Below are 18090 nucleotides of genomic sequence, written 5' to 3'. Positions count from 1 at the left end.
GTGATGTGATATGTGGGGTTGAACGTCCCAAAACCACGATATGATTATGAGAGACACTATAGTGGAGGGCTCAGAAATTTTCGACCACCTGAGGTTCTTGAACGCGCGCCGCAGCCAGGATTTGACCCCGTGACCTGCGGATCAGCAGCTGGGTACCTTAGCCACTAGACCACCGTGGTGAGCCAAGCTGTTTCGTCGTGTGTGCCAAATAATTGGACGAAGCTGCTTTACCAGGTGTAGCAACTAGCAAGTATAAGCAAGCAAGCTTGCTGGATGGCACAGCCACCGCCATGCTTAGACGTCTCGCTTTTTTCCTGAGATGTACAACTTCGTTTTCGCCATAAACCAGCTACGACGGCATGTCTACGTCGGACGCCACTATATTGTTACACATGATGACCACGGACACACGGACAAGCGACTGGCGCTTCACAACAGCCAACAAGCTCCGTGGCCATGATCCAGCCAGCGCAAGCCCAACATCGGCGATTCGACCCACCCCTGCCATAATTCCAGACCTCTCGCCTATTGTCATGGTTCAAGAAGTTTACGGGAGCCTTCGAGAGTCTGGATCCAAGAGTTTCTCTACGTGGTATTAGAATATCATCCAGCAGATGTCTTAAAACGACGTCTCACATACCTGCTGGAACCCTCACCCTTACGATGATCTGAGATGTCATTTTCTAACATTGTGGCCAAAAACACCGTAGTGTTCCTGAAAGTGACGCCGCGGCAGTTGGCTCAACTTTATACAGCTGCATGCCTCTCGCATGACGGTCAGTCGAGACCGTTGGCCTGTCAACAACCGGCTACGCAGGTGACGGATACCACCCTCCCACTTCAATCGAACTATCGACTGATAGACCCACGAGCCCGCAGTTCACTAATTTCGCCTCCGGTGTGCCGGTTCTCAGAACAAAGGCATTGCCACATCTGTCCGTCTTAAATTCGACGCCAGCCGCTGCCCCTGACACCGTCGGATTTGCTGAAAAAACCTGTTCAGTGGCAGTGCCGGCCATCGGTGACTCAGCGGTTCTTTAGCAAAGCCAGCTAGTCCGTCTGCAGAGTCAACGCTTGTCCCAACACATGTGGAAGTCCGTGGTACATTCAAACAGCAGACCCTTCGCCGCTGTCACGCTGCATGCCGTCGGTTTTTCCACACACCAGTGTCTGCTGCTCAAGTGCTCGTAGTGACTTAGCCCAATCACGACTTCTCCTCATACACCTCTAGTGGCACCCCGAGTTTACAAGCTCTACTTGCCACGATTTCCTCTGATTTTTTTTGAGAAGCCAGACAATACGGCCAGTTGCCAACTTATCACATATACACTATTCACGGTCACGGACAGCCATTTCTTATAGCCCCCGTTGTCTTGTGAAGTCAGGAGAGGCAGCATCACCTGTAAGCCCAACGCACGACTCGCGCTTCGTCCAGATCAAACATCGTGTTTCGACCAACGCACTGTGATCGGCACTCGAAAAGCTGCAGTGCGTGATGCTCAGAGTGACGTCGACTGTGGCTTTCACACCAGTTACACCACAATCATTTCTAACGCGCCTCTCGGCCTCTTCTCTTCTCCTGTCGACGTGCAATCATCGTGGTCGTCCCCGGCGGCGTGGTTCCCAGTGCCGCCCACCGGAACTTTCGATGTTCTCCTGACGCCTTCCACACTGAGGGCATTGGGGTTTCCCAGTGGACACCCTAAGAACTGCCGCACATGCACATAGTCTTTATATCTCCTTCCTACTTCTTTTATGCTCCTTTTCTATCGCTTAACACGCTGAGCGGGCAGCCCATGTAGCGCACCGCTAGTGACGGCCAGCCGGCCAGAAATGATGATGAAAACAATTTATTCAAAATCAAAGAAAACTAGTAGGTTCTTTATTGCAGGACACCTATGAAAACCTCTCTGACAGCCCAGGCCTTTTTGCTGCTCTGGGGCACAAGAAAATGGAAGGATTGGAGATAGGGGAGGGAAGTAGGCAGTAGCGCACTCTACGGTGGCGTGAAAGGTTGTGGGAATCGCGCCACATCCTAGACAAGCATCGGTATAACGAGTAGGGTATACTTTATTCATGAATTGCAGCATCGGGAAGTTTTCGTCTGCAGCCGACGAAGTGCGACAGCCTCCTCTCGTGCGAAATAGTCTGGTGGGAGTTGCTATTGCTGTCGCTGGCATATGCAATGCTGTGTGGCTTCGTGATATGCGAGAAATGGGGAAGCTGGCTCTGTGTTGGGCGCCTTACTCCGCGAGAATGCTAGGAGGGTGAGTTTTCGAGAGCGTTCATTACCCGAAAGTGAGGCATGACCAGGAAACCAGGGTCGCTATGCAAGATCGACCGAGTTTTGTGAAACTTAGGATATTTTTGAGCTCTGGCGACACCCCTTACCTACCAGCAGACAGTACGACAAAGTCCAATCCACCCCTGAGTGCGCCATGTTTCATTGGTTACAATAGAACCAGTAATCGTGTCAAGGACGACCAACTAGATTGGGTGGTGTTTTCAAACCAGAGGCATCTTCTTTCATTTGTTTATCGTTTCGCTGAGTGCAGAAGTGCACCAATGCGATGGATGTTTCAGGAAATATTGTCATGATGTTTTTCTAGAAGAACGGGGTGTTTAAATATATTTTGAAGCTTTAAATGCCAGCAGTTAGCCTCTTTAAGAATACTCAGCACGGCGGCCTCTGAGATGACTACCAGCCGAGCGTCTTACAACATCGCGACAGCAGCTAAACTCGAGGTCATGGATGTGTCGATCATCATATTCAGCCTGTACATTCTAGCACTCTGTTCGGCTGGCACGCGACTTTGTTGTAATCGCCAGCTAGCAGGCGAGCACGCGTGCCTGGCTAATAAGCTATTTGGCTGGACGGTATACTTGGCCAGTTAGGCCAGGACATGCTATGACCAAGCTAAATATGCCAACTCCTGGTAAGGCCAAAGTAATTACGCCACATCTTAAGAAGACCACGCAAATCATGCCATGTAAAGCTAGGACCAGGCTTACTAAAGCATGCTAGTTGATGAGCGGACAAAATAATGCTATTTAACGTGACGTTAATCATGAAGTTAATCATGAGCACGCTAAGTAAAACTATAGTAATTAGCCCTTGCAAATATGATGCCAATAAGTATCGTGGTAATCAAGAACACGTTTGACAGCTCCATATTGATCAAGCCCTTGGTGATTGCGCCTGAGATAATTGCCTTTTAATTGAAACCATAATAATGAAAACAAGACAGCTCAGTGTGATGGCTGTTGAGCCTCAGTCAACCAGTACAATCAAAATTAAGACAGAGCTGATGCGGGCTTCATTTTCAAGCCATTCACGCACATGAGTAGAGAACCAACTTCAAAAGCTGCGAGAAGCTAGGCTATCACAAGCTCCTCTATGGCTCCAGCTTTGCACAAGGAGTGTAAGCTCACCAAATTATTTTATATGCAATGAAGCTGGCGCTTAGCGTTGACCGCATGCATCAAACGCTTGACACTCACACTGACACCACCACAGTCAAGATTTGAACTCGGGAATTCTCAGAATCAATGAGTTTGCATCCGAGTTGGCGCGTCAATCATTTTGATTGACAGACGTCCCCAGCGAAGATTGGGTAGGCCCACTGTGCTCGCTCTTGCCGAGAAGCAGCACTCACGTCGAGCGACATGAGTGATAAGCTTTATGGCGTGGACTATTCACACACGCTCGCAGAAGTAAAAGTGATATTACCACGTGGCTACAAGTCTCGCATTCGATTTCAACGCGCTCAAGAGGCATCTAATCACAGCCGCGTTGCCGCCATGATGCGAGTACCCCTAGTGAATAATTCTCCTTGTGTTTATCTGCAATATTTCGTAGAAGCGAAACGAACAGCGCAAGAGTTCTGTGTGTGCACCCGTGCTGCCTTCGAGAGTGAAAATTTTCATGCTGCAGGTAGAACGAAAGAACCTGTCCGAAAGAGGACACACGCCCACAAATACACAGTGGGAGGCACGCGTTGAGTCAGCAAAAAGATAGCGCGACAATAACGCTGACGTCGCTGCACTGTTTAAATGTTGACTAAGTGGTGGCGCTGACGTAGGGCCACCGCTGTGTCCCACATATGTTCCTAACGTCATGCGCGTTCTCATAGCCTTTTTTATCGACGCTGCATCACGCGCTCCGCACCGCCTACATGCCATGGCCGCCACGCAGTTAGCTCGGAGCAAACTAGCCTAACCGAGAAGCTCGGGCCATCCTAGATAGCAACTCAGAGCAGGTGTATGATGTGGCTGTTGCGTGAAGAAACCTTGGGTGTACGTAAAACAATAAATGCCAGGACCTGTTAGGAAAGCCCAACATGCTGCTTGCGAATCGGTGAGTATTTAGTGTGTTTCTACGGGGAGACACAAGGTCTGTTCGATGGCCAAGGTAACCGCTAGGATCCCCCCTAGACTGTGTCTGAAGACAGAGAAGCCATAGATAAAGACGATGAGCACCAGTGGCTCATGGTGCGAAGCCTCCAAACGTTCATGTTTTTTTGGCTGGCTGCATGGGCGTCATGGCTGACGCTCTGCTTCATCGTCTCGCTTCCTTCCTCCTTTGTACGCTTTCGTCCTCTAATTAAACAGGTGACGACGGCACGTCTGCGTCGGACGCCGTTACATCAATACACCAGGCATGAAAAGCACTTCGTTAAAAGCTCTAAAGGGGTAGTTTAATCTATCCCCCTGTATTGTGGATAAATGTATATCGGGAGTAACAGTCACGCTTCTTCGACAGTTGCTCTCGAAGCTTAGAATATATAATAAAAGAGAGATCATAGCATATGTGAATCATGGGCAGCTTTGCTGGAGCCGAAACTTGAGTTTATTCTCAACCGCCTCTGATACACACGTGTTAGCTTTCTTGTTTACGCACATTCGTCAAGAAATGAAATACGTGTGAAAACATTTCTTGCTAATGAGCAGTTCAGACTGGCACGCGTCCTCGTCTTCTTTTTTGACGTCGTAGGTTTTATTTTGCGCTAATATGTCTCAGCCAGTGCATCGTGAGTGCTTTCTTTGGAGTACACATCAGCTCATAGCTCCAATGACGAAAAAGTGAGTCACAATGTGTAATCAAATTGCCCAGATCTTGTGCATACACGTAATCGCTGTATACGTGCTTTGCGCATAATATAGATGATCACGACATGGGGCTCGGCGTTGTTCATGCAAAATGCCTAATAATCATGAGTGTGCTCCCTGACTTGCAGTATTTATCTATTTTTTGCAGTTACGAGAACGACGTCAAACGGGAAAGTGAACGTGGCGTTCAGTATCATCTCTAAGGACGTGAAGAAGTTCGGCTATAACGTTGGGAACACGGCGCCCACGCAAAATGTCAGCGTTGGTCTGCCTTACTGGTACGTGTCCTGAATAGGTTCAGCAGTTCTAGCGAATGACCGCCCGCTTAAAATACGAAAGCTGTTAGGTTCTACAATAGGTGCTCCTGGAATGGCGCTCAGCTTTGCCGCGCTGGATATGTCCTCTGACTATAATTAACACCATTGACTGAGCAAACTATACAGACTGGTCTGCAATTCAAATTAAAGGGGCTCGCCTTGAGGCAATGATATTACACATGAAGATTAGCACATTCAAGAGGGGATAATTGTTATGCCTAAACTAATAAAATGAAAGTTGCAGTCTCATCATAAAAAAAATTTCTATGGTAGTCCTAAGAATGGAAAACTTAGTAAGTTCAATTCCGGGCCATTGAAATTAACCGTTTCCGTAAAGGTGCATGTTGTATGAGTGTTATGCGCAGCATCGACGTAATATTAACTGCAAACCGAAATTGTGTCAGTGCCTAAGCAGATGTACCATTCTGCCTACCTTGTTGCGAAGCTCTCGCAGCCAAACGTTCAAGTGTTTTCCTATGCAACTCTGTCCGCGTAGAATCCTGATATTTCGTACATACCTTGTCTGCGCGTTCTACGCACTTCTTCCCGCTCTTTTAGGCAGCTGTGCGTAGTCGTTCGGCTGTTCTGACTTACTCTCTCACACATGAAGCATAGGACCTCACACATAGATGATACAGGAGGCTTCTAGAGACCTCCAAGTCAGTCCCAAAGGTTGACTAAATATGTGGGGTGTAATGAACATTCCGCTCACCCCCGAAGAGGAGCTCTGCGCACACTATGACATAGACTACTAGTTGTAGTCTTCGTAAAGAGTCTTTCTTCAAAAGGGAGCCTCCGATTTTTTTCCGTCAACAAGAATGAGATGTCATGATCTTGCATCATAGGTGAGGTTCAAAACTGACTGCTCCAATCCTCAGATCGCCTAGGCTCAGTTTTACAATCGGGCGCATTGATGACTTGTATTCAAGAGTCTGCGATGAATACATTTGTATATCCCTGATAACTTGCAAGCTGAAGTCTACCAACATGAGCCAGAACCTTATCATGCATTATGTGTGCGGAGAAGGCTTCTGCAGGGCATACTTTAAGCATGTCGTCTGCTTGTCACTCTGCACTTGATGACCTCCTATTGGCTAAACAAAAAGGCGACATGGGGCTCATACAACAGACATGAATATTGTAGCTTGGTACTCCACTTCAAAAGATACACTTCATTGTTTAACAACCTTAACTTTGTTTTTCCATGAGATACGTATCTTTTGTGAAATAAAAAAAAACTAGCGAGCGAGCTAATCACCAGACAGATAAATGAAGCAACATTTATTCGCGTCCAAGAAACCTTCACCCGTTTTATTGAGGTAAGACTGGGGGCTGCTCTCATGCTGGGACAGGGAGGGCAAGTGTAATTACTGCACAAAATATATTCTTTTTGGCAGAAGAAGACTGATGGCACGAAAGGTTAAACAAGTATAATATGTACTGCAAACGCTGTTTTTACAGCAAAAGCTGTATATGGCTACGAGAAACTCGGTGTCACGAGCGGTTTCCATTCGCTGCGCTATAGATTACGTCCTCCTCAAAGTTGTACCCAAGCGCGTGCACCATTGGCTGCGTTGCTAGTGACGCCGTTCATCCCGTCGTAGCCTTGGTGCCGAGCACACGCACATTTTGGTTTCTACAGAAAGCTTCCCAATGGGCAAGCCATGGACAACCTTAGAAGAGCACCGGCAGTGGAAAGGTCAGAGCGCTCTCTTTCCACATGAACACTATTTCCACACAGTTGTCACGTTATCATAGAAACCGTTGGCGCGTTTCGTTCTGGGCGGAGCACACATGCTATAACATCCCTACAAGCGTGTCAGTATGTCGTCCGCGCCTAGTTCTGCTTACAAACAAGGAATGGGTCTATTTAGGCGCCCACGCTCATTGAGAGTGTCCAATCACATGGTCAATTCAAGACGTCATTGGCGCCGCAGACACATGATTCTATAAAACTATTTTCCTCTATGTGGAGTATTTCAGGCATTAAAATTTTCGAATCAGTAAACGTTTTATGTTGGCCGAGTGATAAAACTACTTCTTTATATGTTCCGTCGATCTTGTTGAGTTAGATGAATGTCTACGAGGAAAGTGAGGTCTATAACAAATATACTTTTCTCAGCAGCGCCGGGTGTTAAGCTAGAGGCACCATATAATCTCATAGCGAGTGCTATACTAACTGGGCTATATACTAACACTTAGATATGACTATGTATAAACTTTATGAATCTGAATACCCGCAATAAATTAGAAAATAAAGCGACATTTACTATCAAAATTTGACTGAATATTTCGCGATGGCAAAATAAAACTTTTATTCGTGATTTTTAAAGGTGATCTGACTATTAGAGACTTGAAGAAGCTTCGGACTTGTAAAAAATAATTCAGCACCAAAGACACATTTGGTAATTGTGGTATGCACCTTTATTTTGTGCCATTGCAGACATTGACGGCCACAACAAAGATTTGCGACGCCGTGCCAAACCCGCCCGACAGCAACGTTCCACGGAAGGCTTCAGCAATAAAACTCTGCTTTTACGCATTGCTCGGAAAGCTACCCAAAGATAATTCTGCGTGGCCCTTTGCTTTAATTGAGAGAAAATAATGAATCACACAATTGCAAACCGATTAAGAAAAAAACTGTAAACTTATGGGTTCGTTTACATGTGTCAGAGACAACATCGATGAGAACTAACATACCTTAATGCCAAGAAAAGTATTGGGGACGTTATTGGAATTAATTGTTATGTAAATGTGAAGAAATAAAAGGGCCGAAAAGATAAATTGCCACGGGCGTATGACCAAATCAGCCACCTTCGAATTCGAAGGTCACAGGTTCGGTTCCTGTCGATGGCAAGATATCTTTTCGTCCACTTTCGTTTCTTCATATTCCGTTAAGAAATGCAAAGGGTAGCAATGTGTACTTCCACAATGGTGGTAATTTTACAATGAGCCACAGGTGCTGTGGGTGAAGAAAAGAGAAAAGAAAAAAAAACACAAGGGTACGCATGTTCTGTTTATCTAACACGAGGTTTTCTTACCGTTTAGATATAAGAGACCAAATATTGCATTACATTAAATACATGTTTGACACTCACAACTATTTCGCAATGTACTATTTCATCAAGAGCTCACTCTTTTTGCACGATGATGTTGAGTTTTACAAACCTTTGATTACTTTATTGCTTGTGGTAATTTTATGTATGCATACAATTATCCCTCGCCTCCCCTTATGTAATGCCCTCGGGCGTTTAGGGTACATAAATAAATAAATAATGTGAAGTGCATGCTGCCACCGAAGGTTCGTCAAATTGATGGAGAAGCGGTAAACCTTTTGCAGCTGGCTTCCTGCTGCCATCTGGGTGCGAAAGTCTTGCATTGTGATCTTGTTGATTCTGTGACAGTGAAGCACTGAATTTTAAAGGAGACGGCTGCATTCTTTCGACCCGATTTCACCACAACTACTACTCAACGTCTTCTAATGGAGGCAGAGAAACTGTTCCGTGCCTACACCCAATTCATCAGCGCCGCAGGCCCAGTATTGCCAGAATACAAAAGGTGGCAAAACATTGGAGGCCTTTAAGCTTCGCCTTCAAAAGTTGAACGCGATAGCGATATTCTGTTGGTACTGCTTACTTCAAACACTTTGTGCTTTAAGCGTTCAACCTGCTTGCCACGGAAACTACATGGGTTTGATTCCCGCTCTGAAAAAGAATTTTATTATTTACTTTATTTGCATAATTCAAAATTTTTCGGTCACGCGAAAATTGTGACTTTTCGCTCACAAGCAATGACGCCGACCCCTGAATTTCTGCAAAGCGAGCTCTTTGACGCTCTCGCGTTAGTAACCAATCTGTTTTAAATGCATGTCAAGTTCCCGGAAAGCAGTAACCGGGATGTTATGAAAAGTGCTGCCAGCTCATTACGTGTATGTAAGCTAAATACAATGCCTACGTCTTTAAGGTCTTTCTTCCAACTAAATTGTGCATTTTGCTTTATTTTATAGGCAACAAGATTCCCAAAAATGGTGCAACGCAAACCTCCTTTACTTGACGAGAGCCTGCTCTCGCAACTTCGCAGCTTGCTGCAGCATGCGCTGTCTTGCAATATTAAGTAAGCAGCATCAGCAAGACTGGCAAAACAAGAATGAACACCGACCTGTTCAATACATACCACAGCCCGCTCACATTCACAAAAGCGTTTGTGCTCTAGCGCACTCACTGCTGTGACTGTGCATACCATTAGCAGCAAAAATCGCACCACACAGTCTTGGAAACGTTTACTCTCTCTAATAACCCTATCATACGGCCACCACCAAACTCTGTTGAACTCTGTGAACGTAAATCTCCCCTAGGCCGTTCGATGGACGTATGCGGTTTTCACGAAAACGCACTCTTAAGCAGGTCTGAAGCAAACAAACTGTAAAAAGTTATTTCAAATGAAAACGCATTCGTTAAATGCAGCGATGCTGGTAGCGACGCTTGCCACTTTGTGCCTTTATGATGGCGCAGTGCTCGAGAACTCTTTGTGTACGAAAGTTATGGTGTTTTCTTGCCCCGTGAACGCACATTTTGTTTTCTTATAATGTACCAAAAAATTATCATTATTGCCGTCGGAAGTGTCCCCCGACGGCATTTGTCCCTAAACCACTCCAGTGCCATAACTGCATGAAAATTGGTCACATCAAGAGTGTATGTACAAACACCACAGTATGCCCCCGATGCGCTGAGCCGCACACTGCAGACGCATGTCGGGCAACAAGTCTGAAGTGCAGAAACTGTGATGGTCCGCATGATGCTGCATCCAAGGAATGCCCTCGGATTAAGAAGGAAATCGCCATTATCAAACAAATGGTTAGGGACAATTCAACCCACAGAGAGGCTGCTGAAAGGGTACGGCGGCGACGTAGTCGCCGACGGAGGCGTGTAGGACAGAGTGTTGCGCATAACCCATTTCCTCCGAGCACGAGTGAAGTAGTAAGCACGAAGGAAAAGAAGTGGAGAAGCTCACAGCTGCGGATGAGTGGCCTACGCTTCCGCGTACACAGCCTACAAAGGAGCCTCCTGTGAGGCCTCGCCGCCCTACACCTTCCACCGAGTCTACTTCCGTTGAGGATGTGTCAAGGGTCGATCGACAGATCATCCCGATGTTACGATCCCTCGTCGCTGTCCTGGCAGACATACTAAGAAGCCTGGGAACTCCAACCGCTCGAAGCGGGTTACAGGTGTTGGACGCGCTGAGCCCAGTCCTCGCCTCCCTCGCGTAGAGTCATGGCAGGAGATCAACAATCGTTCCGCAAAGACGTCAGAGAAGCATCAGTCATACAGTGGAACGCAAGAGGACTTAGATCACGGATTTCCGATTTTCGTCAGTACGTGTTTTCTAACCTTTTCCCAATCATCGTAATATGTGAACCGAAATTATCAAACCCGATCAGGCTATCTGGCTACGAATCAATCCCATCCAAAACCCGAAACGAAAGCAGCAAGGTCATTGTGTATATTCGTCGGGAGCTTACCTACATCATTCAACCTGTGTCGCCTCATGATGAGAACCAATATGTTTGCCTGACTGTGAAGCAGAAAACCCTCACCTTCACATTAATAGGTGTCTACTTATCTCCCTCAGCCCGTTTTGATTGCCAAAGACTGGATGACATTCTTTCGAGCGTCCCGGATCCGTGGATAATTATAGGGGACTTCAACGCCCACCACCCAATCTGGGGAAGTTCAAAAGTCAATACCACGGGCCGGAGGCTGGCTTCATTTGTATCGACTCATGAACTGTCTCTACTTAATGATGGGAGCCCTACATTTCTGCGAGGATCAACGTACAGCAACTGTTTGGACTTGACGTTCGTGACACGTCGCTTCGCCACAAGCGTTAAGTGGTTTTTAGACATCGAGACACATGGTAGCGATCACATCCCCAGTTATCTCACCATCGAAGGCTTTGCTAGCGACCACCCGCCGAAAACCGTACGGAGGATCGATCTTTCAGCATTCACAACCAACATTGAACACGCTTGTGAAAAAGGCTTAACCTCTGGCATTGAGCAAGCGATCAAACAAGCAGCGCAGAGTGCGATGCGCACGCTGGCATATTCTTCAAGGCCCTCAGAAACGGACATGGAGTTAGAGCGACTCCGTGCGACTCGTCGGCGTGCGGAGCGTAGATATCGACGCACAAAATCCATTCAAGATCTACGGATGGCCAGGCGCATGCAAAAGAAGATGCAGCGTCGTCTAGACAAACTGGATTTTCAACGGTGGGCGAAATTTTGCGCGAGTCTAGACCCTCGCAAACCGCTTTCTCAAATATGGCGAACCGTGCGAGGCCTACGCACATTTCCCCAACAACGTTTTCCGTTTAAAGCCTTGGCCCTTTTCCAAAATAGAAGGGATATCGAGGTAGCGGAAGATTTTTGTAGGAAGATTGCGGGCCCACCAAATTGCACAGAAGCCCTTACTGCTGATTACACGCCACATTCACTTGACCCGCACCTGGACCTGCCTTTTTCAATGGAAGAACTGAATGTGGCTCTTGCTTCATGCAATCGATCGTCATCGCCTGGGCCGGATGGCATATCATACCGCCTATTATGCAATCTCGGTGATCGAGCACGAAGTGCTTTGCTGGAAGTATTCAATGAGTCTTGGAGAGATGGAGCAGTCCCGAGAGAGTGGAAAACAAGCCGGTTGGTTGCACTTCTCAAACCTGGAAAATCGCCTCTAGAGCTGACATCATACCGCCCAATAGCGCTGGCTAGTTGCGTAGGGAAGCTGATGGAGCGAATGATCCTTGCCAGACTCGAGTGGTTCCTAGAACGCCATAGAATATATCCAGACGCCATGGCCGGTTTTCGTCGTCTTCGGAGCTCCATTGACAATGTCATTGACCTGGTGACCTACGTACAACACCAGAAAATGAGCAGACGGTTATCTGTCGCACTATTTTTAGATGTCAAAGGAGCATATGACAATGTTTCTCACGAGGCCATACTTGACGCCCTCGAGTCAGTTGGTTTGGGTGGGCGAGTGTACCGCTGGATCCAATGCTACCTACATATGAGATCATTGTTTATGCAAACTGATGATGGGCCGACTTCTGAACATTATACACACCGTGGTGTTCCTCAAGGTGGTGTATTGAGCCCCACACTGTTCAACCTGGTTCTGATCGGTCTCGTTGAACGCATACCAGATTCCGTGCAGATATCTCTCTATGCAGATGATATTTGTGCCTGGACATCAGGTGTAACACGTCCTCAGGTACGTGCGAGACTCCAGAAAGCAGCGAATTCAATATCGGCGTACCTTAGAGAACAAGGCCTCGAGATTTCTCCTGAGAAATCGGCGCTGGTCGCGTTCACGCGGAAGGCAATGACGTCATATCCCATCGCCATCAATGGACACAGTGTCTGCTACGCCAGGACCCACAGGTTTTTGGGGGTCACGATTGATCGAAATCTCTGCTGGAGTCCCCATGTGGCCACTCTAAAGAAGCGCCTAACGGCCATCGCACAACTTTTCAAGTTCCTCGGAGGCAAAACGTGGGGCACATCAGTGCACGCAATGTTGCATTTGTACAAAACGCTGTTTCTGGGGTACCTGCGGTATAGCTTGCCGGTTCTGACGAACGCTTGCAAAAGCAGTATACGCACAATAGAAAACGCCCAGGGCCAGGCACTCAGAGTTTGTCTTGGATTACCACGCTGTACATCAACAGCGGAAACCATCGCAATCGCCAAAGATCATCCGGCCACAGTGCACATTACTTTGGAGGTGCTTAGAGCTCATATTAGACACCTTGCTCGCGCCCCTGCCCACCACCTAGCTTCGCTTCCAGAAGATCGACCGAGTGCCTCCTTCTGTAAGAGAGTATTGACTTTCCGTGAGTGCCTTCCAACAGTCTACACACCTCCGGAACGGATACTAACACCTCCTTGGTGCTTGGACCGACCAAAACTGCGCTTGACAGTGCCGGGGATTCGCAAGAAGGCGGAGCTCTCGGCGCCAGCTTTAAAGCAGATGATTCTACTCATGCTACACGAAGAATACAAAGATCATGTCAAACTTTACACGGATGGCTCGACAACTGTTGGAGGATCTGCAGGAGCTGTGATCTTCCCAGCAAGAGCCGAAACCATCCAGTTCAGAACGTCACACAAGACGACATCGACAGCCGTGGAGCTCGCAGCACTCCGCAGCGCACTCCGCAGGATTGACCAAGAGACACCACAAAAATGGAGCATTTTTACTGATTCGAAACCAGCTCTCCAATGTCTACACAACACTCTACGTCGTGGACCTCAAGATCAATTGGCGCTCGAAATACAACTGTACCATCACCTAATAGACGAAGGACATGACATATCTTTTCAGTGGTTACCAGGCCATTGCGGCATCATCGGTAACGAGCATGCCGACAATGCAGCTAAGAATGCTCACGAAAATGGAGTGATGGAACCTATTCCACTATCAAGAAGCGACGCAGCAGCAAAGATTAATACGCTTGCGCAGGATGTCGCAAGGTCTATGCGGAATACGCCCGGTTTTCTCCACACCCGTCTTCACCGCCTGGACCCATGCCTACGACTTACTATTCCATCTGGCCTACCCCGATCCGAGACGACCCTTCTCTGCCGTATGTGGCTTGGGGTGTCTTTCACGAACGCTTTTGCCTGCCGCATCGGAATGAGAGACAGCGCTACATGCGACCATTGCGACAATGACGAAACAATTGAACATATTTTATGTCAGTGCCCCCAGTACAGCTCTCAGCGACAGTCCCTCTCAGCAGTGTTTGCTCGCCTCGACGACCAGCCATTTTCTGAGCAGTCAATCTTGGAATGTCGGAAAGATCGAGCTTCACGCCAGAAAGCAACGAAGGCGCTGATGAAGTTTCTGCGAGCGACCCGCCTCGTTGAACGATTGTGACACTACTGTGTGCGAGTGTGTGTATGTGTGTTTGTGCTTCTCTTCCTCCCTTTCCCCTTACCCTTTCCCCAGTGCAGGGTAGCAAACCGGATATGTTTTCTGGTTAACCTCCCTGCCTTTCCGCATTAAATTTTCTCTCTCATTATTGCCGTAGTGGGTGAGCTTGCAGTAGTTCCCCAATGAGCGTTTAGAAAAGGCTCTGCGAGGACGCTCTTTCAGCTTTCGTTGTGACTATGCTGCGCCTTCCATGCAGGCCTGGCGTATTTTTGTTTTCTCTATACTATGCTATGTCTTCAGCTGGTGACGATGATGCAGCGCTGTCAGTGATTCTTCCCAAGGGCAATCACAGGCGCGGTAACGAGAACAATCACACGCACAGACGAAATATCGCGGCCTGACTCGCAAAGCACGGTGGAGAGAGTATAGCTGCACTATGCCAGGTGTACATTAAGGCACTGCGCCGTGCTACCAACCACGCTGCAGAAATAGGCGCCTTTTGCCTCTTCTCACCACTACCACCACCGCCGTATCCGAAGAAAAAAAAACCTGTGCAACGAAAGAACGTCTACTATTGCCAAGTTGTATTGTTTTTACTGCGGAAATTTAGAGCTCGAAATTTTTTCTGACCTGTGAACTAATGTGTACGAGAGTGCCTCGTTCTGCTGCAAAAGAAGATCGCCGAACTTCCTTTGCAACATACCCCGTTTACCTTCGTTTGTGTAAGGGTAGCCGTGTGAGACGGACTGCAACTCCCTTGTCGTAAGGACCATCGAGTGAAACGGTGTTCGCAGGTGCACGTTTGACAGGAATATGAGCCTTTAAGGGAGATTTCACATAGGAGTCTTGCGCTTTACAAAGAAAACGAGAAGAAGCAAAGCGGTAATTTCCGAATGCGCTTCGTGGAATGAACACCTAGCAGAGCTCCGCTGTACTTCATTGGGCAGGTTTAGTTAAGCTTTCGCAACAGCTTTGCGGACGCAGCCTGTAACAGGAAATGGCGGACAGTCTGCATCCACAGAGCTGCTGTGGACGCCAAAACAAATCTGTCACTTAGCAAATCCATAGAGCGTTTATAAACACTGGTGAGCGTTGCGGGAAACAAGTGGTCTTTCTAGAGAGATATAGCTTAGAAGAAACATGTCGTGAAGTTCACTCACATGCGCGGTTTTACAATAACAAATAACTAATGCACGCTGTATCACAAGCTCATACAATGGCAGCACTTTTGTATTGTTACTAGACTGTATGCCTGACTCAGAGTGAGTGACACGTTAGTTATTTTATTAGACAACTATTTCTCTTCCATTAACGAACACGTAGTAAGTAGTCGAGAGCATTGCTTTAGATGCTTGCTGGGTTGCGATGAGTTGCTCCATTTAGCAACTCATTAATGGCTACTTATGCTTCGTGGGAACTCAAGAAGGCCACAGCTGGTGCAAAAAGTATCACAAGAAGTGAGCACAACTACTTCTATCACCGCGACTCGTGCATGTTTGGCATGGCATCTGCTGTACGATGGGTGTTTGCAGTAGAGTAAAAAAAAGGACCATCTTCCCGATAGGAACCCTGATGGAAGGCGAAGCAGAAGCGGTGCGCACGGCGCTGTCCCGGCTAAAAAGGGCGTCAGCGCGGGTGCTGGAAGAACGGTTTGAAGTGAAGCTCGTTGTAGTGTTTACTCGAGTAAACATTTGTTTGAAACGCAAAGACGCGGGAGGCGGGTTTGGTTTCGTGTATAAGTTTCATCGCCGATCAACAATCAAAGAGTAGACAGACTTAGCTGCGCGTCCGAAGAATCCGTACGGACGCCAGCTCCTATTGCGACAAGATGACAAGTTGGGCCAGCTGGAATACGTTCACGATCGAAAATTTTCTTGAAGCCCACCAAAAACAGATAGACAAAAAAGGCTGACAAGGAGAGCGCTTGCTGTTTTTTGATGCGGTTCAACCAAATTTTCCCTTTGCGAATAGCTGGCAGGCTGCGTCTGTACGGGTGCTACAGATGCGCAACTAAATCTGTTTTGTGTTTCCACTCGACGTGCGGTCGAGCGTTGCGGATGGTGGAGAGGGTTAAGTGAGAGAAAACTGTATTGCGAGCGCGCGGAGCGGCCAGCAGCTGTTGCGGGTGAGCCAGAGAGTTACGTCTACGCACAGCGTCTACGCACTTGACCTACGTAGCACCGCTCTAACACCTTTGGCGAGGGAGTTCATGTGAACGCACCGGACAGCGTTACTCAAGCTAGCCAAAGAGCTGCTTTGCATCCAGAAAAGCACGAGCGGTGCACTTCGCATAATACAGATGGCGCAGTAGAATGATGCAGGTAGTTTCACTTGTTATACTGCAGCCGCCCGAGCAGAAGGGTCTCTCTTGTGCTTCAGGGAAACTCATGTGCATGAAAATGTGAAACGCCAACGATAGTTGCAACGCAACCTAATAATATTTGAAGTTGCACGTGCGCCAATTTCTGTAACATTCATCCTGTCAAAAATTTGTTCGGTAGTATAATAAGCCTCATGAACATCACATCATGTTGAAGCTTGATATCTCACTGCCAGAGCAACAACGCGTGATTGCATCTTCGTTATACGCGATTTTCGTTCTTTGACTTCCACGGGATTCTTGACCGCGGTTTCATCAGAACGGTTCCATCTTGAATGAGTTCACTTGGTCCAACAGCACCGCGCAAGACGAGCGCAGCAGGTTGACAATTGTGTTGTAGCACCTTCTTGAAGGAGGCGTCGCCTGCGACGTACGGCTAACCGTCGTATTGATGTGCTGAACCTATTGCGTCGAAGTAGAAATGTTCTAGGCGTGTCATGTAGCAGAGGAAGCATGTTTGAAAACACTCCACGTTGGAGCCAAGAATCGGACGTCAAGCCTCTTCGCAGACTGCAGCCACCCAGCCATCGCCCTGCGGTCGACCAGGCTCAGGTGAGCAGGATCCGGTTTCAGCGGGTCCTCGTTGTGGCCCACGTCGACACCGTCTGTGCACTGAGGGGGCGACGAGTACTCCCAGAAACGGGAACGCGATGGCTCATCACGCTGCCGCCTGCACAATGAAACGGTAAAGGGCTTCTGATCAATTCTACTAGTAATAAGGTGAATGAAATTCTTCAGAACCAGCAACGTTTATGTTATCTGTGCGAAACACGCCTTTCGATAGATGGGTTTCCAAAAACTTTCCACACTGAGCATGCCAGCCTTGCATTGGTTTTGCGAGGGAGACATACTTCATTGGTTGTTTTTCTTTGTTTTATTTAGTTGAATATTACTAGTACTATTTACTCGCGTTCTGCGATGAGGCGCCATCATGTGGGTGACTGATTTTTATTCCAGGCTAAGTTGTAATAACTTCGCTGTGCGTTTCCGAAAGCATAATATTACAATTTAAAAAATTCTGAAATTTAAATTTTATTGGAACATTAAGAGGCTAACGTTTACAAAATCATTTGAAGATAGTCCTACGAATACGCACTGGTACAAGAAAATACACAATTCAAAGCGTGATACAGGATTGTCATTTTCATAAAAATATTTTCCTTTTATAAATTGAAAACGCGACAAGAGCAAACACAGGTCAGTAATCTCAGTCTCATTTCTGAAGAAGCTACTACATGTTACTGAACTTGGATATCGCGGCTTCTAGTTCATTTTACAGAATGTTAATAATTGATCAGCTATTTACCGCACCATTAGTGATTGAGGTGCAGGAGCAGAAAGACTTGCC

General features: G+C 47.2%; 2 protein-coding genes across 7 annotated transcripts in view; one reads left to right on the top strand and one right to left on the bottom strand.

Moving 5' to 3' along the window:
- B9d1 (B9 domain-containing protein 1) overlaps positions 1-18090 on the top strand; it is a 146879-nt gene that overhangs the window by 116983 nt on the left and 11806 nt on the right. Inside the window, exons 7-9 of one of the 3 annotated variants that reach the window (XR_012885117.1) lie at positions 5258-5387; positions 7069-7125; positions 7870-8050. Coding sequence is in view for 2 of the 3 variants with exons in the window: in XM_075869889.1 (XP_075726004.1) it covers positions 5258-5387; position 7870 (131 nt within the window). In the remaining variant the exon portion in view is untranslated. Of the gene's footprint in view, positions 1-5257; positions 5388-7068; positions 7126-7869; positions 8051-18090 lie in introns of those variants that run through there. The other 2 variants (XM_075869889.1, XM_075869888.1) reach the window with 2 other exon arrangements.
- The window catches only part of LOC119180255 (alpha-N-acetylgalactosaminide alpha-2,6-sialyltransferase 5), a 143239-nt gene continuing 129960 nt past the window's right edge, over positions 4812-18090 (bottom strand). For all 4 annotated transcript variants that reach the window (XM_075869887.1, XM_037431405.2, XM_075869886.1 and 1 more), the window contains one exon: positions 4812-17412. In XM_075869887.1, coding sequence (XP_075726002.1) covers positions 17178-17412 — 235 coding nt within the window. In that variant the 3' untranslated portion in view covers positions 4812-17177. The remainder of the gene's footprint in view (positions 17413-18090) is intronic.

This window comes from Rhipicephalus microplus, chromosome 7 (genome assembly GCF_043290135.1).
Source record: "Rhipicephalus microplus isolate Deutch F79 chromosome 7, USDA_Rmic, whole genome shotgun sequence".
Lineage (NCBI taxonomy): Eukaryota > Metazoa > Arthropoda > Arachnida > Ixodida > Ixodidae > Rhipicephalus > Rhipicephalus microplus.
This window is presented reverse-complemented; position numbering and strand designations above follow the sequence as displayed.